Here is a 26,050-nt window from a genome sequence, read left to right as displayed (position 1 = left end):
TATGAAAGGTCTTATTTTCCTAATTTCTTCCTTTGACAACTTGTCAAAAATCAGACAGCTCCTGATTTTTCTATTCTTCTACTTTGCTGAAAGTGTTTTCCAGCTGTTATCAGTTTCCTGATGGAATTCCTAGAGTCATTTCTATATCTTATCATCTCTAAATAAAGCTACTTTGACTTCCTCCTATTTGTATCTCCTTGACTTCCTTCAGTTATCTCATTGCTCTAGTTAGACTTCAAGTACTGTATTCAATAGGTATGGAGAAAGTGGATAACCTTGTCTTGTTCCTGATTGTAGTGGAATTGTTTTGAATTTCTCTCCATTTACTTTGATGTTGGCTATAGCCTTGCTGTATATTGCCTTTATTATATTTAGGTATGCCCCTTTTTTTACCCCTAATCTCAAGTACATTTTTTGTTTTATGGGGACAGGGTTTCTCTGTGTTATATTCCTAACTGTCATGGACCTAGCTCGTGTAGACCAGAGTGGCCTTAACTCACAGAGATCTGCCTGCCTCTGCCTTCAAGTGCTGTGATTAAAAGCATGCACCACCACTGCCCGGCTCTCATGTATGTTTCCATTATTTGTAGATTTTGTCTTTTCATAGCGTCCTAGATTTCCTGGATGTTTTGTGCCTGGATTTGTTTAGATTTAGTATTTTCTTTAACTGAGGTATCCATTTCTTCTATCTTGTCTTCCATGACTGAGATTCTCTGTTTCCTCTCTTGTATTCTGCTGGTGGACTTACCTCTGAGGTTTTTGTTTGCCTTCCTAAACTTTTCATTCCCTGTTTTACCTTACTTTGGGCTTTCTTTAGTGTTTCTATTTTTACTTTGTTGTCTTAAACTATTGCTGGGGGCTCACGTCTTCCTTGGGGGAGCAGGTGAAAAAGCACAGTGTTAACGTCTCTGACAATGGGAGTCAGGTAGAAGGCATAGAGCAGACTAGTTTATTTACCAATGGAGAGAAGCTTCTATACTCTCCCAGCACCTAGGCATTCGGAGCCACTGACAGATGACATGGCATGATCTCCCCTCATTAGCTAGGCATCGTCAGGACCTCTGACAGCACCTGTTGCTAGGCCCTCAGGAAACATTGCTGGGTAGTCCCTCTTTAGCTAGGCATAGTCAGGACCTCTGATAGTACCAGACAGACTCCAGGTTTGCTCCTTTTGGCTTGGTAGGCCTTAACTTCTTACATTCAAGTGTATTTATCATTCATTCTACTATTTGTGTTTTCACAGACTTCCTTAAAGGATTTATTCACACCCTCTTTAAGGTCTGTGAGTGTATTACCAGTGGCTATTTTGAAATCCTTGACTTGGGCTTCAGCTATATTGCATTTTGCAGGGCCTACTGTAGTAGCATTGCTGGGTTCTGAAGGAGTCACATTGTCTTGGGTGTTAGTGATTTTGGCTTTGTGCTCGTGTCTCAGCGTCTGTGTTTGCGAGGACTGCGTTTCTAAGTGTTGATAACTGTTTTCTTTGGGTGGGTCTTAAGTTCCTTGTTTCTGCTGTCCTCTCCGGACCTTGGGAAAACAGTGACTATGGCTTTCTTGGTAGGGAGTGCTTCTGAGTCCCTTTCAGGTGTGGCCTCTGTGGGTCCCATATAAAATGTGTTTCCTGGTATTGGGGTCTGACAGGAAGAAATGTGGGTGGGCTAGAAGTAGTGCTGGGACTGAGAGGGTCCATAGGATGAAGGAAATCTTGATCTGCCTTGAGTTTAGGCAGAATCCCCAGGGAGTGGCATCTTTTACTGTGGTGGGGATGTGACTGAGGTGATTTATAATGGAGGACAGGAAGGAGAGAAAATCACCTCCTGATGTTCAGATTGGTGTTGACAGAGGTCCCAGGTAGAAAGTACATCTAGGTATTGGTGGCTGACACAAAAAGATGGGGTGAGGGAGGAAGGCTGCATCCTGGAGAGGTTCTACACAGTTCCCAGGGAATAGAGGTAGAGAGGGAGCTGAGTTCTGTTACAGGGCTGGGTAAGACTAGGGAATTTGCAATGGGGGAGAGGAAGGAGAGTGAAAATCAGCCCTAGGTACTTTTAACAACTGAGCCATACATATCTCCAGCCCCATTTTGTTTTGTTTGCATGTTAAAGACTGAATCTCATGTGGCCCAGGCTGTCCTTGAACTGGCTATGTAGCCAAAACTAGCCTTGATTACTAATTTTTCTCCTGGTGCCTCTCAAGTGATGGAATTAATAGGCACGGCTTTCTATAAAAAATTGCTTTGAGGCCATCTCCCATTTTGTTACTTGTTCCATGGTATATTTCAAGGAACAATTTGTACTAAATACATACTGTTTTGGAACACGAGCTATGGTTTTCTGTGTCTGTGTCGTGGTGTTTTATTAAGAAGTGAACATTGGGCCTTTGCAATGACTTAGCAGGTAATGGCATAGGCAGCCTGGGTGTGATCCCCAGCACCCATATGATAGAAGGGAGAGGAGTGACTCCAGAAGGTGGCTCAATGTTTCACAGTACTTGTCGCTCTTCCACAGGAGCTGGGTTTCCTGAGTTTGGCTCCCGTTACCCATATGGCACCTTACTACCTTACCATATGGCACCATAACTACTGTGCCTGCTGATTTGATGCATTATTCCCAGCATGTTTTATAGACATATGTGCAGGCACACACATACACTCAAAATAAAAAAATAAATAAAATCTTTCAAAAGTATTTCTAAATAATAAAACGTGTCAGTTCTTAAAATTAAATCATTTATTTTTCCCTACAGTTTACCATTGATGTTCCTTGTTGTTTGTTTGTTTCTTGACATTTTAGATTTACAATCATTCTGTAAAGCAGGTATTCTTTTTTTTTTTTTGTAATGAACCTACTGAAGTCTGTGGTAGGTTAGTTCATTGACTGTTTAATGTTTGGATAACAGTTTCATTAAATAATTTGAACTAATACACTTACTAACCTTGACTTCAGCATGTCTTTTGTGTTTTGGGATATATCTTTAGCACTCAGCCAGACAGTTTATAATTTGACCTTTGCTTACCTTATGCTTTTCTTTTGGCTTGTGCATGGTTAGTTAGTTTTGGATGACCAGGGACTTCTCAAGTCTCTCTTGGGCATTCACACATCTCAAGGCATGTATCTATTCGCATGCAAAAATGTCTTTCTATATTTCTAGTAATAGCTTGGGGCCTTTCAAAGGACCCTGTGAGCAAGCCATTCTCTGTTCTGTTATTCTCCAATTTTTTAATCAAATATCTTGATTACACTCTTACTAAACCAGTTTGCTAAGCTTCTTCCTGCTAATACAACTTAAAATAATTGTGAGTGTTTGCTTTTTGACATTGTCATTAGTATCTTTTAGGCAGAATTAGTTTCAAGTCAGGACAATGAAGCTCTCTCTCAGGATCCGTCAAATTGGAGGAGTAGAGAACTTTTTTTAGCGTTGGGACTTAAAACCTTCAGGCACATTTTGCCCCTTCTGTGGCTTCTGAGCTGTTGGTTTGCAGTTATTGCAGTTGTGGTGGTGTTTCCAGTATTGCTGCAGAATGGGAAGACAATACTTTTCTTAGGATAACTTGAGTGTATCACAAAGGAATTCTGGTTTTTTTTCCTTGAATAAACAATCCTCAACTTAAGTCTTTAGTTGTGTATTTGCAATAGATATGGTAAGGAATTAGCCAGGAGAGAGAAAAGAAAGGCTAAAGACTCAGTTTGACCTCAAGCAGTGAGAGCCAATTTTTTATTATTTTAAGAGGTTGTCACCCCAAGAGCCTGCTGGGAACAGGAGAATGTACCTGCCATGTGGGATCTGAGAATCTGATTTTATAGTTGAGAGAAGGTAGCAGGGAGAACCTGTCTGCCTTTGCTGAACCCAGGAGCTACTTTTTGTAGAAAGGATGTGAGATAAGTCAGATTGCTTTTGTAACCTCTGAGCTCTAGGATGTGTGCTGGGGTTTGCTGCTTGCTACCATTTCATGGCCTTGGGCAGATTTCTTGGAACTTTGGGCCTGTTTTATGGCCATAATTTTGTAGAGGGGATATTCTTTATTTGAGGCCCTTCACATATAAAGGATAGAGAGAGTCATTTTCTTTCTGGTGGCCTCTTGATGGTGGAGGGGATATTGTTTTGGAGTTTTGGGGTCTGGAGTGACTCCAAAAGAAGTATTATTTTTATTTTGTCCTGTGTGGTGGCCTGAGTGATGTCAGTGCTTTGATCTGGGAAGAACGTCTGTAAAATGTTGAAAAGACAGGATTAAAGTAGGGGGGGCATTAAGGGGATGAACCAGGATAAGATGGAAACAAAAACTCATCCAGAGGAAGAGGCTTGGTGTTGAATTTTCTGAGCCTGGTTCTGTAGTGGCATTTCACTTGTATTTTAATAAATAAAGCTTGCTCAAAGATCAGAAAAGGAAAATAGCCACACTGGCCAGCCTTAGAGACCAAGCAGCAATGGCCCACACCTTTAACCCAAGTAACCATACTGTTTTGCCATAGAAACCAGGCAGTAGGTGTGCACACTCTTAATCCCAGAGCTAGAAAGGATTATAAAATGGGTGGAGACAGCTCTCTGTCTTAGTCTCATTCTGAGATTTCCTGGAGGCAGGATCACCATTTTCAGACTGAGGTCTAGGTAAGAACCAGGGGCTGGCTGCTTTGCTTTTCTGATCTTGAGGTTGAACCCCAATATCTGTCTCCAAGTTTTTATTAATCATGCTTCATGGTCCCTATGTCTTTGACCCCCATCTTGAACTAGCTTGGGTTTGTTGGTGTGGAAGCAGCATTATTTCTGGAGGAAGACACAGATTGCTTCATTGACAGCAGTCAGGAGATCTAGCTCTCTTTGATATTGGAGTATGACATTGGCCAAAGAATCAAACTGATCCCTAATGGTGTCAAGCTGATCTAAAATTTCTTTTAAGGCTTTCTCAGAGCTGGTTAGACAGAGAGGCTAACTGATGTAAAGAACCCCCCACTCCTACTGTTCCTAGTCTGAGTCCTGAAGTGGACTCTTGCCCAGAGTGGCAAGAAGAGTGATGAGTTTGATGGCCCTTTAGCTCGGTGAAAGGTATTGATATTGAGGAAAAACCAGGACGGTGAAGGGGTTTCCAGGAGCTGACAGATACAGCAGGTTTAGCTTGAATAGAACGCGGTGGTAGGGGAGTATTTCAAAGGATTTTCCTGGAGCAGATGAGTTAAATCTTCCTCCCTATCCCCAGCAATACTAGAAACCAGCAGAGGACTCAGTCAGATTGAAAATGAGAAGGCCAGATAGGCAGATAGTGCCAGAAGGGCCATCTGGGATGAAGCGGCTCAGACAGTCTTGTGGTACAAAGGTGGTGATTGGGACATTGTTGCATTGGTAAAGTTGGAAGGAACTGACATAGTTATACCTAGGAAGTGGGGGACCTATGAGCACATTAGGGGACCCTGTGAAGTAGTCTTAAAGTCCCTAGGGCAAATGTGGAGGAGCGAGTTTTACAAAATTTTGCCAAAAGATGAGAGTTATGTCCCATTTAGGAAAGCCCTCCTCTGTTTCAAGGGTTCCCCAGTATCTTTGCAGGTGGAGTAAAAGCCCAGTGGTAATGTAAGCCAGGCCAGCAGAAGGATAGGGAGTGGTTGGTTAGCAATTTGAGATACCCAGAGAGGAGACAGAGAGAAATGCCCTATATAAACTGGAAGGGGCACTTGGAAGCCCAAAAAAATCCAGTCTCTCCTCTTGGGCTATTTTTTTTTTTTTTTTGAGACAGGGTCTTTGTAGCTCTAATTGTCCTGGAACTCACTATTTAGACAATGGCGGCCTTGAACATCGACCTGTCTACCTCTGCCTTCTGAGTGCTGGGATTAAAGGTGTGTGCCAGGGTTTTTAGAGTCTTTCTCCCAATTTAGGGTTGGTCAGTTTGAACAAGGACAGGGTGACTGATTGGCCCACAGCTGTGGCATCTGGTTTGCCTTGAATTCATCAGTCTGTCCATCAGCAGGGGGCCATACTTAGAGGAGAAAAACCTAACAAGCCTTTGTTTTAAGGCATTAGGTTTTTTTCTCAGCCTGCTGTCTTAGAAGTTAACCATTTTTATTACCTAACTGGGGCTTCTTTCCCTATCTCTCTGCCTATCATGGAATCTGTCCAACTCCTAGTCCCCCAATCCCTTCTCTCAGAGGTCACTCTGTTATTAGGGATTTTGGGGTGCAGCCACTCTGACTGCTTTCCAGCTGTCAAAAGGGGTGATGTAGACGGGGCAGAAGTTTGAGTGCCTCAGAGGAGTGTTGATCTAATAGGCCATGATTAAACCTAATAGATGGCAAAGAGCCAGACATAAAGACAGTCACGTGATGACAGTGCACATCCTTGGAGTGTGCTCTGTGACAGAGTGAGCATCTGTAACATACAAAAAAGTGAGACTGTTAGGATTACTATATTTTTCTTTAATTTTTTTAGATGTTAAAATAGTTGGGGAAGCATATGGCAGAAAGAGGACAGACAAGAAAACCATATAAAAACCCTTGTCGGTCTTCGTCACAGGTATTAGCAAGACTGATGTTTTTGTCACTATTGTCCATTACAAGATGGCTCAAGAGCTTGAGGCATCTTTTATTGGCAAGCATAAGTTAAGAGGTCCAGCCATTTGATCTCCTTTATTATAACCTTGTGGGGAACATTAAGAAATAAAGTTAATGAAGATTTCTCAACCTCACGATTAGAATACTTTTGTAGCCCTGTAGAAGAATATGTGACTTTATAAACAGCTTTTGTTCCATCAGACTCCCATGTAGGGAACAAACACCTGGAAACTTTGGAAGTAAGTATTGATGAAAATTTCCTGACTTCCTCGAATGCAAGTTGCTGCTTGCCGGAGGTCCCTCTGTATTTCCCATGTGCTGTACCGTGAGCAGGACGGCAGCGCTGACCGTCTCCCCTGCCCTCTTCCTTTGCAGATTACTCTTCTGCGGTCCAGAAGTTTTCCCAGACGCTGCAGTCGTTTCAGTTTGATTTCATCGGGGACACTCTGACCGATGATGAGATCAATATTGGTAAGTCTTCAGCAGCGTGTGGCCATGCAACTCAGGAAGCCACCCAGACCCCACGTAATTCCCTTCTCTTCTGGATACGGAGCAGCACAGGGTCCCCCTCATCCCTTTTGCTCTAGCGCAAGGCCCTAGGAGGCTGCTTAAGAATGCTAAGGAAACATCCTTTTTACTAACATTTCCCCCTCATGTAGAAGCAGTGAAGGGGTCTCCTGAACCTCCACTGAAGCCACTGGCTAGCCTGAAGGGAGACTTTTCTTTATTTTTTTCTTTATTTTTTCACATTGTAAATTATATTTATTTGCTTCTTTGTTACCCATCTTTTCCACTAAAACATAGGTTCTATGTAATGGAGAATGTTGCCGTCTCCCAGTCCTGGATTGCTGCTTGGTGGTCTCCCTCTCTCTCTCTCTCTCTCTCTCTCTCTCTCTCTCTCTCACACACACACACACACACACACACACACACACACAGACACACACACACACACGACGTAAATACACACACAGATTCAGTTCTATGTATTTTTTTCTCTTTGTTTAGCTTTTCTGAGGCCAACCCTTAATTTTATGTTCAGTTGTGATGCCCAATGCCAAAACTACAAAATCATCCTAATTTGAAACCACCCACAGGTCAGGGAACCCTGATTGCTCTTCGAGCAGATGAGGGAGGGGGACTTGATCGGGGGAGGGGGAGCGAAATGGGAAGCGGTTGCGGGGAGGAGGCAGAAATCCTTAATAAATAAATAAATTAAAAAAAATTAAAATTGCAAGCACAGATTATACACATATATCTAGAGTCACACAAGTATATAGATCTAAAATTATAAAGAAAAAGCAGATGGAGAGAGCAGGATGTGAGCAGCCTAGTCGTTCACCCCAAAAGCAAAATCATATCACTATATGTTATATGTAATAAATATACATTATACATTGTAAGTCAAGAAATACTATCTGTCACACATTACCTGGAATGCACTATCTAATATAGTAGTCACCAGTTACATATAGTTTGCAAGTAGAGACTTTTCTTTAAATCATCTACTAAGTTGACTGTGAGATGTTGGACAAGCTGTTTCTCTTTGAGCCACACTCCTGTCTTCTGAAATTACAGTTAGTATCTCTCTGAAAGCTATTACAGAGGACATTGAACAGGAGGTAAAAGGACTTTTGTGTTTATTTTTATTCTCATGAATTAAAGCAAGGACCTGAGCAAACTAAGGTTCTTGTGCCAAATGCCCCTCCCTACCTCTTTTTGCATGTAAATTTCATTGGGACCTAGCTACACTTATCTAAGCGTTTATGGGTGTTTTGTTTGGCAGAACAGCATTAGGTAGCACTGATAGTGACCGATGCCCTTCAAAATTTTTTTTTTTTGGTAGGGAAAATGTGTTTATTTTAAGCATCAATTACAGCACCAATACCAAGAACTCTACAAATTCAGATATTTAATTGCCCTTCAAAATTTAAGAGATAAACTACATTCTGACTAGATTGAGTTTGCTGACCTTGGAGTTCAGCATACTATTTGCTGGGTTGGCCATGGCATCTAGGCCAGAAGCACAGAGATTTCTTTGCGTTCAATGCAAGCTTAGTCTATATGGTGAGCTTCGGGCCAGCCAAAGATGCAATAGTGAGGCCTAGTGCGACCCTGTATCAAAAAAAGAATATTTTCCAGATGAGAGCGATGAACACACAGCTGTTATGAGGAATAATACTGTTACTAAAAAGAAGTGATGTTTGCAGTTACATTTATAGTCCCAAGGATTAAAATACAAAACATTATGATAAAATCTCATTGTAGCTAATTTGAATGATTTGTAAATGTATAAAGGATGCAATTACTTGTGCTATTCATCCATAGTTAGAAGCATATTAGGCATACTGGTATATCAACTTCTGAATATTTTCTCGTATACTTACTATCTTCTTTAAAGGATTTTCTTTTCTCTTTTTCTTTTTTTTTTTCTTGAGACAAGGTTGCTGTGTGTCCCAGGCTGGCAGTGAACTTAAAAGAGTTATTTTGTTTTTAATTGCGTATTTCCATATGTATCTATCTGTAGATATGGACAGATGAGTGTCGTGCTGGAAGAGGCCAGAGAGCCAGATCCCCTGCAGCTGGAGGTGGTTGGGAGGCATTGATCATGGGTCCCGGGAACCGCAGTTAGGTCCTCTGCAAGAATAGTACCTGGTTTTAACTGCTGAACCATCCCTGTAGTCCTTGGCTTTGAACTCTTGATTGTCCAGTCTCAGCCTCTCAAGTGCTGGGATTGGAGGCATAGATCGCTCATATATCCATGTTCTTCGCATGGAAACTACTTCTTAATGAATATAAAATTTAGGCTGGGGATATAGCTCAGTTGGTAGAGTACTTTTCAGCTCTGCAAGAAACTCCAGATTTGATTCCCAGCACTGCATAAATTGTAAGGGGTTGCACACACCTATCTATAATCTCAGCTCTTGGAAGGCAGAAGCAGAGCGTCAGAAGTTCAAATGTATCCTTGGCTGCATAGTCTAGCCTGGGCTATATAGATCCTGGCTCAAGTGTGTGTGTGTACATATTTTTTAGTAGGCTCAAATGGTGACATTTTATAATTTGTACTTAACATTTTATACAGCAAATTTAATTTTCCATTTAAATTTAAATTTCTTTCTAAGTTTCATGAGAAAGCAAGGACATTGTTTCATCCACTGCTCTTTTGCCAACACCTAAGAGAATGCTAGGTATACATTAGCTGCTGAATGCATGTTTACCAAATGAGAATAATAGATATATCAGCATTAGTATATTTTATTTATATATTTGATATAATTACAGTTTATTTTCTACTTAGCTACTTTTGGGATTCACCTTATTTATAGTTTTCACTATTTTAGATGGTATCATGATAAATATCTTTGTATTAATAACATTGATGAATATTTTAATTAAATGTGGTTGTGAACCTAGTGAGGTTGGTACTTGTATTTGAGTTATTACAATCTGATTGGATTTCTTTCTACTTATGCAGGTAGGTCCTGGTCCAAGAGCCTGACTTACTAAGATTATTAATGGCTCTGGAGGCTGACAGCCTAAGTTTGACTTGCAGATCTACAACTTATTTAGTGTGTTACTTGGGCAAGCAATTTCACCTCTTTGAATGTTAATTTTTTTAATCTGTAAGATGAGTATATAAGTTACTTTTTTATTACTGTGACCAAATTAAGGAAAGCCAGATTTATTTTTTCTCAGTTATTGACTAGCAACTATATGCTAGATACCAAGCTAAATAATTTACATACATTCTAATCTACATGGGTTATTCTATTTATTCCACATAGACTTATGAGGTAAATTATATTCCATAGTTCACAGAAGAGAACAATGGAGGCTCAATAGGTTCAAGTAAAATTGCTAATATCCCACAGCTAATACACAAACCTCGAACCTGAAGCAGACATGAAACCCCAAAAACTTTTAATTCTGTGATGGTTAATATGTTCAGTTTGACAGGATTATAAAAATACAGGAGAGAAGCTTCAGGACATACTTGGAAAGAGTTATCTAGATTATGTTAGCCTCTCAGAATAACTGTAAGGAAGCCAGACTGTGGTGGCACACACCTTTATTCCCAGCACTTCAGAGGCAGAGGCAGAGGCAGACAGATCTCTGAGTTCGAGGTCAACCTGATCTACAAAGGGAGTTCCAGGGCAGCTAGGGCAACACAGAGAAACCCTGTGTCAAGAAAAAGAGAGATAGAGTATCTGTGAGGGGTTATGTAGATTAGAAGAACTGAGTTAGAAGACCCCACTCTAAACATGAGCAACACCATTCCATGGGCTTGGGTCCTAGACTTACTAAAAAGGAGAAACTGTACTCTGTACGCATGTTCATTTCTCTCTGCTTCCTGTGGATGCCATGTGACAAGCTACCTCAAGCATTGCTCAGTCTGTCCCCACCATGGTGACCTGCACAGATAGAGAATAAACTTTCTTTCTCTAGCTAGCTTTTTATCTGATATTTTGTCACAGAACTAAGAAAAGTAACATCCATTTTAGAAGCCATGCGAGCTGCGGAAAAGACCAACGCAAACTGAAGGCACAAATGTTGTAGGCTAGAATGGAAACAAATGCCCTTATTTGAACTTGAGCTTTTCCCATTGAACACAGACTGTTCAGGGGAAGACCTGGAGCTGAACGTCAAGCAAAGCTTCAGGGAAGTTGGGATTTCTCCATGAGCTGTAGAATCATTTTTATTTCTCCTCGTATCTTACTTACTTTTCTATCACTGTGATAAGACAGCATGATCAAGGCAACTTACAGAAGAAATAGTCTCTTTGGGAATTACAGTTTCAAAGGGCGAGTCCATAACCATCATGGTAGGGAGCATGGCAGTGGACAAGCAGGCATGGTACTGAAGCAGTAGCTGGTTCACAAGTATATGTATGGCAGGCAGGCAGGCAGGGAGGAATGGAGAGTGTGTTGGGATGGTGGGTTAAGGAAATGATTGTGGGAGAAAAAGAGAACTCTAACTGGCAATAGGCAATGATGTGGACTTTTGAACCCTCAAATCCCGCCCCCCAGTGGCACACCTCCAACAAGGCCACACCTCCTACTCCTTCCCATCAGCTGAGAACCAAGCATTCAAATACACGAGCCTATGGGACCATTTTCAGTCAAACCACAACACCTAGATATATGCAGTCTACTATGAGCAAATGTACCAAGTTGCCTTTCAAATCTCTCATTAAAAGTCCATTATGGAATTCTGGGTCCTCTGCATATTCAATGTAAAATCTAATAGTCTAACTATTTCATCCTAACTAGACTTGTACAAATTCTTGCAGTGAAGCAGAGAGTGTACAACTCAAGGCCAGTAGGACATGGCAAACACTGCTACATCAGCTTCTGGAACAACTGTTTCTTCCCAACAACAGACTTCCATTAAGTCCCCAAGATTTTTGTCTCAAGGACTCCAAACAGCATCAACCTCAGCTGCTGAAGCATTGCCACTTCCTTTCACACTACCACAAATCCCAGCTGAGAAAAATGACAAACACAAAATGTGTAGTGGCCACAGCAAGCCCATGAATTCTCCAAGTCACTCTCCTGTCTCCCTTAACAAAAGTTAGTTCACGGAGTCATAATCTCTGCAGGTATACCCAACTTAGTCCAGAGGCTCATAAGTACCCCAGAACAGCTATGAATGAAGCCCAAGACAATGTTTTGAACTTGCATAATTTTTCTAAATTCGATATCGCATCTCTCAGGTGGGAATTTCGTAGATGGCAAGGTTTACAGTGTAAAACAGTTGGACATATCTGCTGCAGCAATAGTCAGGTAGTAGCTGGGAGCTGATAAAGTTGCCAAGTGAGATGTAGCGAGTGGTAGCTAAGTTAAAGAGCTATCATAAATCACATGTTAAGAAACAAAGATGTCACAGGCAAAAGCAATCAGGGAGACCACAGAAACCTACAGGAGTCTGGCAGTGCCAGGAAGTCATTTTTATTGTTGCTTGCCACTATGCTAAGTTCATATATTCTTTTTATTACACAGCACGAGTTAATGTTTATGGTGTATAATTCTCTCCTCTGTTCATTGTTCTCGAGGAAAATGGGCACAGTGTTAGATCATACTAACAGAAAAAAGAGGCACTTATGGAATTGGATATGTCATATACATGCAAGTCTTCAATAAATAACAGAAAAAATAAATGAGATTTAATATTGACAAGGAATTTTACATTGCTAACATTTATTTAGACACTCTGCACACCTGTCTTTGATTATCTTGTCCCCATTGTCTTGGTTAATCTGAGAATCTAAAATGGCTGAAATACACTTAAGGGAATGCTCAAAGTCTTTAGCCATCAGAGAAATGCAAATCAAAACGACTCTGAGATTCCATCTTACACCTGTAAGAATGGCCAATATAAATAACACTTATGACAGCTGATGCTAGAGAGGATGTGGGATAAAGGGAACACTCCTGCATTGCTGGTGGGAATGCAAACTGGTACAACTGCTTCAGATATCAGTATGGTGATTTCTCAGAAAATTAGGAAACAACCTTCCTCGAGACTCAGCAATACCACTTTTGGGTATATATCCAAAGAATGCTCAGTTATGCCACAAGGACGTGTGCTCAACTATGTTCATAGCAGCATTGTTTGTCATAGCCAGAACTGGAAATAACCTAAATGCCCCTTGACTGAAGAATAGATAAGGAAAATGTAGTACATTTACACAGTGGAATACTATACAGCATAAAAAAGATTAAATCTTTAAATTTGTGGGCAAATGGATGTATCTAGAAAACATCATATTGAGACCCAGAAAGACAAATATAATGTGTACTCACTCATAAGTGTCATAAATGCCCTTTGGGCATAAAACAAAGATAAACCAGCCTACAATTCACAATCTCAGAGAACCTAGACAACAAAGAGGACCCTAAGAGGGACATACATAGATCTAATCTACTTGGGAAGTAAAAAAGACAAAATCTCCTGAGGAAATTGGGAGCATGGGGATTATTGGAGAGGGTAGAAGGGGAGAAGAGAGGAAGGGAGGAGAATGGAGGAAAATATATAGGTCAATAAAAACATTAAAATAAACAAGAAAAAGAAAATGTGAAAGCGAATTCATATGCCCAGGAAAAAAATCCAGTTTTATTCAGAAAAGATCCAAGATTTTATGTTTATATCACAGTCTTCGGCTTAAAGATTGCCTGCAACAATAAGCAATAATTACCAATAACAAAAGAAAAATAAGCCCTGAGTCTGAACTCAATTTTCAACAAAAAGTCACAAAGCATACAAATAAATGGAAAAGTGTGCCACATTCAAAGAAAGAAAATAATCAAAAAACAGTAAAGAAAGAAAGAAAAAAGAAAAGGCAGGGAACAAAGACATACCTCTAATTCCAGCATCTGTGAAACAGAGAGAAAAGGTTCAGGAGTTTAAAGTTATCCTTGGCGACATAGCTAGTTTGAGGCTGGGCCGAGGGGCGGGGTGGATAAGATGCTACAGATCTTATTAAAACTGCACTGACCAGTTCAGCCACTCTAAACTATTAGAACTGTACACGGTTTTCTTTTCTTCTTTTGTTATTTTCGTTTTGAAATAGGTTGTCTTGTAGCCAAGGCTAGCTTTTAAACTCACTATGTGGCGGATGAGGATGATCCTCTTGCCTCCATTTCCATTTGTGGCTTTTCTTTTTTCTTTTTCTTTGGTTTTTCGAGACAGGGTTTCTCTGTAGCTTTAGAGCCTGTCGACTAGGCTGGCCTCGAACTCACAGAGACCTGCCAGCCTCTGCCTCCTGAGTGCTGGAATTAAAGGCACATGCCACCACTGCCTCACTGTGGCTTAAATTTTTGCTATAGCACCCACAGGAGCTGTTTGCTTGTTATTTTTTTAAACAATATATTTTATTTTAAAAATTATATGTTGAAGAGAATGATACTTGAGTGGAGAAGTGCTTCCACAGGCCAAAAGAAGATGGCCAAGCCTTGGAACTGGAGTCATGGGCAGTGACTAGCTGAGCCACCATACATGGGGAAGTGCTGAGAACTGAACTGCAGCTCTCTGAATGAGCAGGAAGTATTCTTAAATGCGGAACCACATCTCCTGCACCCTGAATGGAACTATAGCCTGTCTTTCACTTCGAAAAATGACTGAGGAGGTTAGCCACAGCTCCTCTTCCTTTTCTTTTTCCTCTTTCCTTCTGCCTTTTTTGACAAGTTGTCATTATACATTCAAGATTGGCCTCAATCTGACAGTCCCCAGATTTTAGCTTTCCAAATGCTGGGATTACAGGCATGCCTCACTGTGACTGGCTTGTTGCTGTTACTGTTTCTGTTGTTGTTGTTACTGTTTTGAGATAGGGTCTCATTACATAGCCTTGGCTGTCCTAGAATTCATGATGTGGAATAGGCTGGCCTAGAACTCATAGAGATCCACCTTTCTCTGCCTTTCCAGTGCTGGGATTATTGTCTGTCTAGCTTCTTTTCTTTTCATGGCTTGATTAAGTGGGATTTTAAATCAGTTAATCTTGATTCACAAATTTATACGTATGTCTTTTTCATAGAGAGCCACCATTGAATTCTCCCTTTCGTATCTCAGTTTAATTTTCTGTACTTGTTTGCAGTCATATTGCACATATAATTTATTTTACTTCATATACACGCAAAATTATTTTAAAAATTTCATACAATATATTTGATATATTTTACCTTCTCCAGCACCTCCCAGATCTTCCCAACATCTCTACCCACCTAATTTCATGTTTCTCTCTTTCTTTGAAAACCCCAGGAAAAAGTTTTTAGTCAGTCTGCCTTTCTTAAAATTTTTTACATTCCGCTTGTTTCACACAATATGACACCATAGACATTTTACTATGTTCATAAAGTTTTGTGTAATGTTCTCTTTAAGAAGCAAGGAAAATGGTCCTTTAAGTAGATACACTTAATCATTTCTTAGACATGTTTACATTTTAATGATTTTTAATTTTTCACCATCATTAATAATGATGAGTGCTTACCTTGGCTCTAAAAGCTTTTCTCCTTGGGGTCAGAGTTATTTTTAGGCTTCCTTTCCCAATGAAGTTTGTAGGTAAAAGGGTATAAGCAGTTGTAAGCCACTTGATCAATGTTGTCAACATTATTGAAAATTTATGATGCTTTTAGAAGGCAGTGTTTATTTCAACCTAGACATTTTTCTTTGTTTTACTGAACTTCTATTTTCTCATTGTTAAGGTGGTAAAAATGAATATGAGATCTGAAACACATACAGTATGGTATCTTCCCTACTTTTATATTTTCTTCCTTGACATTTTCCAGAGAGAGTTAATTCTTACCAGAGTCTCATTTTATTTATTTATTTTTAAAATTATTTATTTATTATGTATACAATATTCTGCCTACACATTTGCCTGCAGGCCAGAAGAGGGCACCAGACCTCATTATAGATGGTTGTGTGCCACCATGTGGTTGCTGGGAATTGAACTCAGGACCTTTGGAACAACAGACAATGCTCTTAACCGCTGAGCCATCTCTCCAGCCCCCAGAGTCTCATTTTAATATTTTGGAACAGCTTGAAATTATTGACAATGTGGCAATTTCCCTAGCCATGTTTATGGTGGTTGTTGATGATCGCGCTGGGGTTGGCTCCACAGGACATTTTCCTTCCTTTGTGTAGCCAATTTTCCTAGTCATCATTTCTTTTATCTGCAGAGGGGGGCAGGAAGTTCTCTTTAGTGACTCTTCTAATAGCACACTAGAGGATGGTCTGGTCTCCTTACTTGTGGTGAGATTTTGTTGGTGACCTAATAAAGAAAGCTTGACTGAAGATCAGAGTGCAGAGCTAAGCCACTAGTTAGCCATAGAGGCCAGGCAGTGGTGGCACACACCTTTAATCCCAGCACCAGGAGGACAGAGGCAGAGGGATCTCTGTGAGTTCAAGACCACCCTGGGCTGTACTAGATTAATCCAGTCTCAAAGAGAAACAGAGTCAGGCAGTGGTGGCTCACACCTTTAATCCCAGTATTTGGGAGTTACATGCCTTCACTCCCAGCACTAGGGAGGTGAAGACAGGAGTGATATGACTGGGCAGAGAGAGGAAGATAAGGTGGAAGGAGACAGGGCAGTTTGGAGATGTAGTCTGAGGAGTTCTAGACAGGATCGCCCCTTCAGTCGGAGGATTTGGTAGAGGTAAAAGGTCTCTCGAGTAGCTGGCTGCACTGCTTCACTGACCTCTCAGCTTTTATCCCTTATATCTGACTCTGGGTTTTTATTATTAAGAACAATTAAATTTGAACTACACTTACTAAAGCTCTTCTTTTTCTTCCTTTAACTCCAGTGAAGCATTTGCCTGGCTACTTCTCATCAGGTGCTGCAGTTACTCATGCTGTTTCACTAAAAGTGTATCAGTAAGACATGCCTATTTAGTTAGAAATAAACACTGCTTTTGTACTTCAAGCATTTTCAACGTTAGCGAAAAGGACAGACGTAAAACATAAAAGGCGAACATGAGAATGTGCAAAGAGAGAAGAAAACACCATTTGGAGACCAAATGAATGGCCAGAGGCATGGGAGTTTTGTCTGTTTCTACTGATACCTTGTTTTCTTAAAACTGTCCAATAAGCATTGAGATACAACCCCTTTCTGACAATGTCATCAGCTTTGTGTCCTTGGCCATTCAAGTTCTAATTTCTTCAGGACAAAAAACCACAGCCTGCTGATGGCCGCCTATGATCCCAGTATTGAGAAAGCTAAGGCAGGATTTTTATTGTAGGTCTACAAGTCTGGATTATATAGTGAGTTCAAGGCTAGTCTGAGATACATAGTGAGACCTTGTCATCCAAAATAAAAAGAATGAAACGAGTTAGTTGGAGTAATAGAAATGATTATTAGAACTATGAGACTTTTGGATAATGAATATCTGGAATGCAGATGCTGTCTTCACTTTGCTGGTATTTCTTGCCTCATGCCATATGTCTCAGTAAGATTTTGGAATCTACTTTTAACAAATAAATTTATAGAAGATTTTATAGGTCAGATAGAGAACAATGAACTTCTTTTATAAATATTTTTCATTTGAGACAGCACCTCATTATTTAGAAAGAAAGGAAGTGAAAAAGAAAGGATGGAAGGAAGGAAGGAAGGAAGAAATAGATGACTAATAAACACAACTCATAACTTTTACCTCAAGGTGGATAAGAAATAGTTTATTCTGGATCCAGATAGGAGTGACCACAGCCTGGGAACACAGAATTAGGTTGCTCCAATTTCTGTGTCCCAGTATGGAAGCAGTTTCAGAAAGGTTTTATAGTAATAGAACATAAAGTTATAAATCAAGGTATCTTCATTGGTGGGAGTACTACGTAGGTGGGCTAAATGATGGGATGCTAGACTTGAGTGTCCCTGGCTTTGTGGATGGTTACAGAATGAGTGCTCTGTCTTTACCAATTGATTTCCCCAATGCTCACAAAGCTTTTAGGTCAGATAGAGAGGACTACAATAAATGACCAGGACGAGGGCTAATACTAGTCCAAGATCATTTGGTTCTGAACTTGCCACTGATCTAAACTCTGCACCGTCACCAAAGGTCTCTTCAGTAAATCAGGCTTTCAGAAGGTTCAGTTGAAGGGGCTATTTGTTTCTGGGAGCTTTTGCTGGCATAGCTAACACTGACCTCAAAGTCGCAATCCTATCTCCCCAGTGATAGTAGCCTGTGTCACCATTCCCAGATGGGGTCTTCTTGACTCAGCAACTTAACTTTGAATTAATTCAGAAATTATTGAATACCTTATTAATTGAAAGTAAGGTTCAAGAGCCTCGTGTGATAAATGCATGCCTATAATACTGAACTTGGGATATGGAGGCAGGAGATCAAGAGTTGAAGGCTATCCTTGTCTACGTAGTGAGTTCAAGGCCTGCATAGGATACAGGAGAACTCTCCTCTTCAAGAGAAAAGAGGGATCAAGCTGGATATGGTAATACATGCTTGTAATCCGAGTACTTGGCAGATTGTGACAGAATTACATCAAATTTTAGGACACCCTGGGCTTCAGAGTGAGATTTTTTTTTTTCAAAAGCACAAAACCAAACAAATCATAAAAGGGAAGTAGGGCTTGGGCAGAGGATGTAGCTCACTTGGGGTAGAGTGCTTGCGTAGAATGTATAAAACCTAGGTTCAGAGTGATCTTTTAAAACTCTGATCGCATTGCCTCAGTAGCACCTGATGGAGACGTCACCCTCAAAATACAATCTTCTCAAAAGCAGCGAATGCACTGAGAACCATTTGCATCATCAACTTTTTATTCACACAGAATTTCATCCAAATGAATACTGCAACAAATAGAGCATGGCTACTTTAAAAAATGGGTTAATATTTGAAGCAGCAATGAACTTTGTGGCATTTTATCTTGGTGTGTGTTCCTACTGATGTAAAAAAAAATGATCTGCGGTAACTTTGTAAACTAATTGCATAATCCTAGCACATGTGAAAACCACTATTTTTTGAAGCCATTTGAGAAAGAAGAATGATTTTTCAATTTCCCCAGTTCTGGGAATTATGACTTCTACAGCTTGTCTTATTTGAAATGACTCATAGCTTGATTGTTTCAAAGTTTTTTTTTCAGAGTATTTTAAAAATAAAATTGGGTGGGTAGGGAGGTTGGGAGGGTCAGGGAAGAATTGGGGGAGGGAAGAAACATGGTCAAAATATATTTTACCAACTTTTAATGCACATAAAAAGAAAATACTCAATGGTAGTTGTTTAGAACTCCAGTTACTGCAGGCAGTAGAAAGACTAAAACAGCAAGCAAATCCTGGACAGCACTCATAAAAGGTAAAAGAAGAATAAGCACCTTTGAGAGCTCTGAAAAGCTCTGGGCCATGCACGTATATAGAGCTTTGGACATGCTCACTGTTTGTATTTATCTAAAAAAGATCTGAGAAAGCCCTGTTCCCCAACTTTTAGATGACTTGAGTATTTGGGCAAGCAGCAAGTGGAGGCTGGAATAGAATTGTAAATTGCCTAGCTAAATATTGAAGGCACACCCTCAAATACATACATAACAGTTCAACAAAGACTATCTTAGTTAGGATTTCTGTTGCTGTGAAGAGACATCACAACCATGGCAACTCTTAACAAGGAATGCATTTAATTGGGTCCAACAGAGGTTTATTCCATTATTGTCATGACAGGAAGCATGGCAGTGTGTAGGCAGACATTGTGCTGGAAAAGGAGTCCAGAGTTCTACATCTGTCTGGATTGGCAGGCAGCAGGAAGAGAGAGTAAGCCACTGTCCCTGGCTTGAGATTCTGAAACCTTAAAGCCCACCCTCAGTTGACACTTCCTCCAAGGCCACACCTACTCCAAAAAGGCCACACTTTCTAATAATGCTGCTCCCTTTAGGGGGGTAATTTTCATTCAGATCCGCCATATTCCACTCCCTGGCCCCCAAAGACTTGAGCCCATAGCATAATACAAAATGGATTAAATCCAACTTCAAAGATCTCCATAGTCTATAACAGTATCAGCACTATTTAAGATTCCAAAGTTCAAAGTCTCTTATGAGACTCTTGCAATCTCCTAATTGTAATCCCCTGTAAAGTCAAAATGGCTGAAAGACACTTAAGAAAATGTTCAACATCCTTAGTCATCAGAGAAATGCAAATCAAAACAACTTTGAGATTCCATGTTAGACCTATAAGAATGGCCAAGATCAAAAACATTGATGCCAACTTATACTGGAAAGGTTGTGGGGAAAAGGGAACACTTCTGTATTGCTGGTGGGAATGCAAGCTAGTACAGCCCCTTTGGATGTCAGTGTGGCGATTTCTCAGAAATTTAGGAAACAACCTTCCTCAAGACCCAGCAATACCACTTTTGGATATATACCCAAAGGATGCTCAATCGTGCCACAATGACATGTGCTCCACTATGTTCATAGCAGCATTGTTTGTCATAGCCAGAACCTGGAAACAACCTAAATGCCTCTTGACTGAAGAATGGATAAGGAAAATGTGGTACATTTACACAATGGAGTACTACACAGCAGAAAAAATGACATCTTGAATTTTGCAGGAAATTGGATGGAGCTAGAAAACATTATTTTGAGTGAAGTAACCCAGACACAGAAAGACAATTATCACATGTACTCAATCATAGGTGGTTTTTAAACATAAAGCAAAGAAAGCAAGCCTACAAACAACAATCCCAGAGAACTTAGATAATAAGGAGGACACTAAGAGAGACTTACATAGCTCTAATCTACATGGGAAGTAGAAAAAGACAAGATCTCCTGAGTAATTTGGGAGCATGGGGACCTTGGGTGAGGGTTGAAGGGGGAAGGGGAGAGGCATGGATGGGAGCAGAGAAAAATGTAGAGCTCAATAAAAATCAATAAAAAACACAAAAAATAAAAATAAAAAAGCTAATCGCATACTAACATATAATGGCACAAGACATACATTACCATTCCAAAACTTAGGAAAGGGAGCATGGTGAGGAAATACTGGACCAAAGAAAGACTGAAAACCAGCTGGTTAAGCACCAAACTCTGTATGTTCATGTGTGACAATAAGTGCTCTTCAAATTTCCAACTCATTTCACCTTTGTTAACACAGCAATACGCTTTCTCTTGGGCTGATTACATTCCCTATTGGCAGCTCTTTTCAGCAAGTATCCCAAGGCTCTGGCTTCTTCAACATCTCGAGATCTCCAAGGCAATCCAGTCTTCACCTTTATACCTTCAGGAAATGACTTCTCTGGTCTTCATGCAGGGATACCCCTGACACATGCCTGATTTCAACAATTTTTTTTTAAGCCATGGAGGAAGATTCCATGGTTCCTTTGTATTCTTGACTCTAAAACTAGAACCACTTGGCCAAAGCTGCCAAGTTCTGCTGCTTTCTAGGGCTAGAACATGGGCCCCTCATTCAAATACATTTTCATCAGCTTTATGTTGTCAGTGGTGTCATTCATTGCCTAATCTTGGCTGTCATGGAACTTGCTCTGTAGGCCTAGGCTGGCCTTGAACTCAGAGACCTGTCAGATTCCATCTTCCAAGTGCTGGGACTACTACCACACCTGGCCCTAAGATTTTCTTAAATTCCCTTCCGCAAGTTGGAAACTTAACTGGGTGGAGTCTTCCTCTGAGGTCACCACTGTCTTTGTTCCATTTAGCATTAGGTTTTGATTTAATTTGTTTATAATTCCTGGTGCCCTATTTTTTTTCTCAAACTGTACATCTTGTATTTTTCATTGTATAGCTTCCTCCTTTTCATTACAGATTTTCATAAGCATGGCCGTTAATAACCAATCAACACAGTTAAAACTAGGCTATCTGAAAATTTGCTCTGTCAAAGCTCTTAATCCATAACTCTTCAATTTATCCTCAGGCAATTTTTCTGCACAAGGGAAGACAGCAGCTACATTTTTTGCCAAACTATCACAAGAATGATGTCTAGGTCACATGCTAATATTCTTCTCCTCTGAAAGCTCTTCTGGATCCCCACTCTTAAATCACCCCACTGTCTTCTATGCTCCTATTAGCATGGCCATTAAGCCTTGCTTAGTATCCCAAATTATTTCATATTACTCCAAGCAAAAATATGGACAGGTGAATCACAGCAATACTCAAGTCCCTGATACCAACTTTTCTTAGGGTTTCTATTGCTGCATTGAAACACCATGACCAAAAAGCAAGAAGAGGAGGAAAGGGTTTATTTGGCTTATACTTTTATATTGCTGTTCATTATTGAAGGAAATCAGGATGAGAATCCCAACAGGGCAGCTACCTGGAGGGAGGAGCTAATATAGAAGTCATAGAGGAGTGCTGCTTACTGGCTTGCTCCCCATGGCTTTCTTAGCCTGCTTTCGTATAGAACCCAGGACTACCAGCCCAGGGGTGGAACCACCCATGGTGATCTGGGCCCTCCCACAACAGTCACCTATAAAGAAAATGCCTTAAAGTAGGATCTTATGGGAGCATTTTCCCAATTGATGGCTAGGGTCCATAACGAGTGTCCATATGGGGGGTTAACAACTGTTTCTAAGTCCTGTTCCAGGGGACCTGGTGTCCTCTTTTGTCCTCCACTCCAGAAGTGCTGAGGATATTCTTTTCAAGCATATATGGTATATTTTTAAAGTGACTGTATAATAAATCAGAAAATAGGCTTCAATAAATGTGATCACAGTAGATTAGCTACCAATAACAGCAAGTTTTGAAATCTACAACTTTGTGAAAATTAAATGACGCATTCTGAAATAGTCAATATATTTTGGAAGGAATCTATCTTTTGTTTAAAAAGCATTAATTTAGGGGCTTGATATAGTAGAAATCCTGTCTATCACTCAAGAGCTTTAGTGAGGCTAGCTCCAGCTATATAGTGAGAAACTGACTAGCTAACTAACTAACCAAATAAATAAATATCTGGACACATTTGTTTGCCCAGGCTTCCATATGTTCTGAGAATGTACTTAATGCTTGTAGTGGGGAGTTGGGGAATTTGAAGACACAAGAAAAATTTATTTCTCTTGTGTGTATGGAGAAATTGAAATCCAGGACAGAGAATTGAATGGCTAGCACACTGCCAGTAAGTGGGAGAGTTGACTGCAGAAGGGGAGATATGTTAGTGTTATCTACTTTGTATGCATACTCCACATTCACAACATAATTTCTTTCCTATAAAGAATGAAACACTAAAGTAGATATGATCATGCCTGTTGATAAGTAAGGCAGCTGAAGCTCAGAGGGGTCAAGTCATTTACACAAAGCTACTCAGGAAGAAAATGATGGGAAAAGGCTTCCAATCCAGGCCTTCTTCCCTCTAGACTTTGTGTTTCTTCTCTTTCTCTGTATTGTTTACTGAACTAAAATTCTTATTATCTAATGCTCTATCTGATTTTTTTTTCTAATTTAGAAGTTAGTTCCTTGCTTGTCTGTGGTCCTGTAAAATTTGTCCTCAGGTAATTCATAAAAATAATTGACAGAATGCAAGGAGATAGATTTAGGGCTAAGATTAAGGAACTTTCATATCTTTTTTTTTTTTTTGGTGACAGATTAAGATCCTGTAGCTCAGCTCAGGTTGACCTGATCTCACTGTGTAGCCTAGTATCACCTTGAGGTATAATCCAAACAGTCTTGTTTGTCCATACAATTAGAGAAGCCCCAGACATTTTTAAGTGTGATAAAGTGGATTAAATACAATGTTAGTTGTGAAATATCTCTTTAGCAAAAAAGGAAAGAAAAAGAAAAGAAATAATAGTCAGTGGGTACTTAACCTCTCCTTCTGTTTACCTTAGGTTTCATGTCATTCTCTAGTGGCTCTGTGAGATTAAGGCACTGGTCTCTACTTCAAGTTGCATAAATCTTTGCCTGCTCATCAATATGCACCATTACTAATTTAATTTATTTTTTATTCTCTCTTGTTAGCGGAATCATTCAAGGAATTTGCTGAATTGCTCAATGAAGTAGAAAATGAGAGGATGATGATGGTAGGTCACTGTATTAGTAAGGGTTCTATAAAGGAACAGAACCAATTGGGTAAGTATATATTTAAAGGGAATGTATTAGATTAACTTCTGCTATATGGGACATCTAGTTCAGCAATGGCTCTGTTCACATCAGAGAGGCTGGAAACCTAGTAGCTGTTCAGTCACTGAGGCTAGATATATATTGCATTGAGAGTTTCTAGTCTTCAGTCCATGTTGGAAGGCCAAGAACCTGGGTTCTACTATCACCAAAGGATGGCAGGCACAACAACAACAGGGTAGATGTGTTCAATCTGAGTCATGGCACCAATGTAATGGTAAAAGTAAAATGCTGCAGATACCAATGGCTGCAGTGGCCAGCAGGTCCCGAGAGCAGCCAGTCCCAGGCAGGGATGGCACAGTTCTCCAAGTGATTGCAGTAGGCCACAAGGGGCAGCGAGTCCCATGAGGAGAGACAGATGAATGGGCATGCCACGAGACCACACTGCAGGTCTCCGAAGGCGGCTTGTCCCAGGCAGGGAGCCACACAGCAGGCAAGAGACAGACAGATAAACATACCATACAGAGTGAGGTTGGATATTTATTTAGTGGGTTATGGAAGGGAAGGAGAGAAAGGAGAAGAGGAGAGAGAGAGAGAGGGAGAGAGAGAGAGAGAGAGAGAGAGAGAGAGAGAGAAATAGAAGGGGGAAGGGGAGAAGTGGGGAGAAACAGAAGCTGCCTATTTGAAAGGGAGATGGAAAAGGAAGGACTCAGGCTGGAAACTGAAGATCAGTTTACCTGGGCAGACAGGGAGGGAGTAGGCATTCCTTGTCTTTTTAAAGGGACAGAGCAGACCATTACATTCACTAGCAGTTAATTGACTGTGAACAGCCTTTCGCCAAGACTTCTTTATAACCGGGTCACCACTTTGGGAGATTATCTTCCTCTGTTCAATTAATCCTTCTACAAAACATTGTCAGAGATGTACCCAGAGTTGTTTTCTTATTGGATCCCACGTCCAGTGAAGTAGACAAGTGTGTTTTGCAGAACAGAACTATATTATTGAAGCTCAATTTATCATTTTTTCTTTTAAAATAATTTTTCTGTATATGGCTGTTTTGTCTACATGTATGTTTGTGTTTCATATGAGTGCCTGATACCTGTAGAGGCCAGAAGAGAAATTCCCTGGAATTGAATTTACATATGGTTGTAAGTCAGCACATATGTGCTGGGAACTGAACTGGGGTCCTTTGGAAGATCAGTCAATGCTCTTAACTGAATTTACATATGGTTGTAAGTCAGCACATATGTGCTGGGAATTGAACTGGGGTCCTTTGGAAGATTAGTCAATGCTCTTAACTGTGTTTTTTCTTCATAGATCTTGCTTTTGGAGTCTAAAAAAGTCACCATGAAATGTAAGGTCATCTAACTTATTCTGAAATTTCTTAGGCGTTTGGTACATTTAGGTCTGTGATCCATTTTTAGATAATTTTGGAAGGCTTAAAAATCTTTAGTTTAATTTTTTAATATGTGCGCATCCAGTGGTCCCCTTTTCTTCACCACAACTTCAGTATTTGTTGTTGGTTGTTTTGTTTATCTTTAGCATTCTGACTAGGGTAAGGTGAAATTGAAGTTGTTGTCATTTGTATTTCCCTAGTTGCTGGGTATGATGACCATCCCAGGATCATTTTGTTTGAATGGGTCATTTGTGGTTTTCATGCTTTCTTTTTTTTGAATTCTTAATATAGTCTGGATATTAATCCTACATCAGATATACAGATGGCAAAGATTCTTTTCAGTCTATTTTGTGGGCCTCCTCTTCATGCAGAAGCAGAAGCTTTTGCTTTTTAAAGTCCAGCTTGTCAATTGTTGGCCTTAATTCTTGGACAAATGGATCCTTTCAGGAAATCTTTCCTAGACCTTTATGATATCAATACTATCTGCATTCTCTTCTAGCAGTTCCAATCTTTGAGGATTAGGTCTTTGATCCATTTGGAGTTAGTTTTTGTGAAAGATGACAGATACAGATCTAATTTCATTCTCCTTCTTGTGTAATTCCAGGTTTTCCAGTATCATTTGTTGAAGATGTTTTC

The 26,050-nt window shown here is 40.1% G+C and overlaps 1 protein-coding gene across 2 annotated transcripts in view; it reads left to right on the top strand.

Annotated features, from left to right (window-relative positions):
• The window catches only part of LOC121444401 (oligophrenin-1-like), a 365,423-nt gene that overhangs the window by 97,085 nt on the left and 242,288 nt on the right, over window positions 1–26,050 (top strand). For both annotated transcript variants that reach the window (XM_041646215.1, XM_041646216.1), the window contains 2 exons: window positions 6,909–7,004; window positions 23,920–23,981. In XM_041646215.1, coding sequence (XP_041502149.1) covers window positions 6,909–7,004; window positions 23,920–23,981 — 158 coding nt within the window. The remainder of the gene's footprint in view (window positions 1–6,908; window positions 7,005–23,919; window positions 23,982–26,050) is intronic.

This window comes from Microtus oregoni, unplaced genomic scaffold (genome assembly GCF_018167655.1).
Source record: "Microtus oregoni isolate MIOR12 unplaced genomic scaffold, Mior012 000122F_ref0000035, whole genome shotgun sequence".
NCBI classification, from domain to species: domain Eukaryota; kingdom Metazoa; phylum Chordata; class Mammalia; order Rodentia; family Cricetidae; genus Microtus; species Microtus oregoni.
The sequence above is the reverse complement of the archived record's forward strand: the minus strand, read 5'-3'. Positions and strand labels throughout refer to the sequence as shown.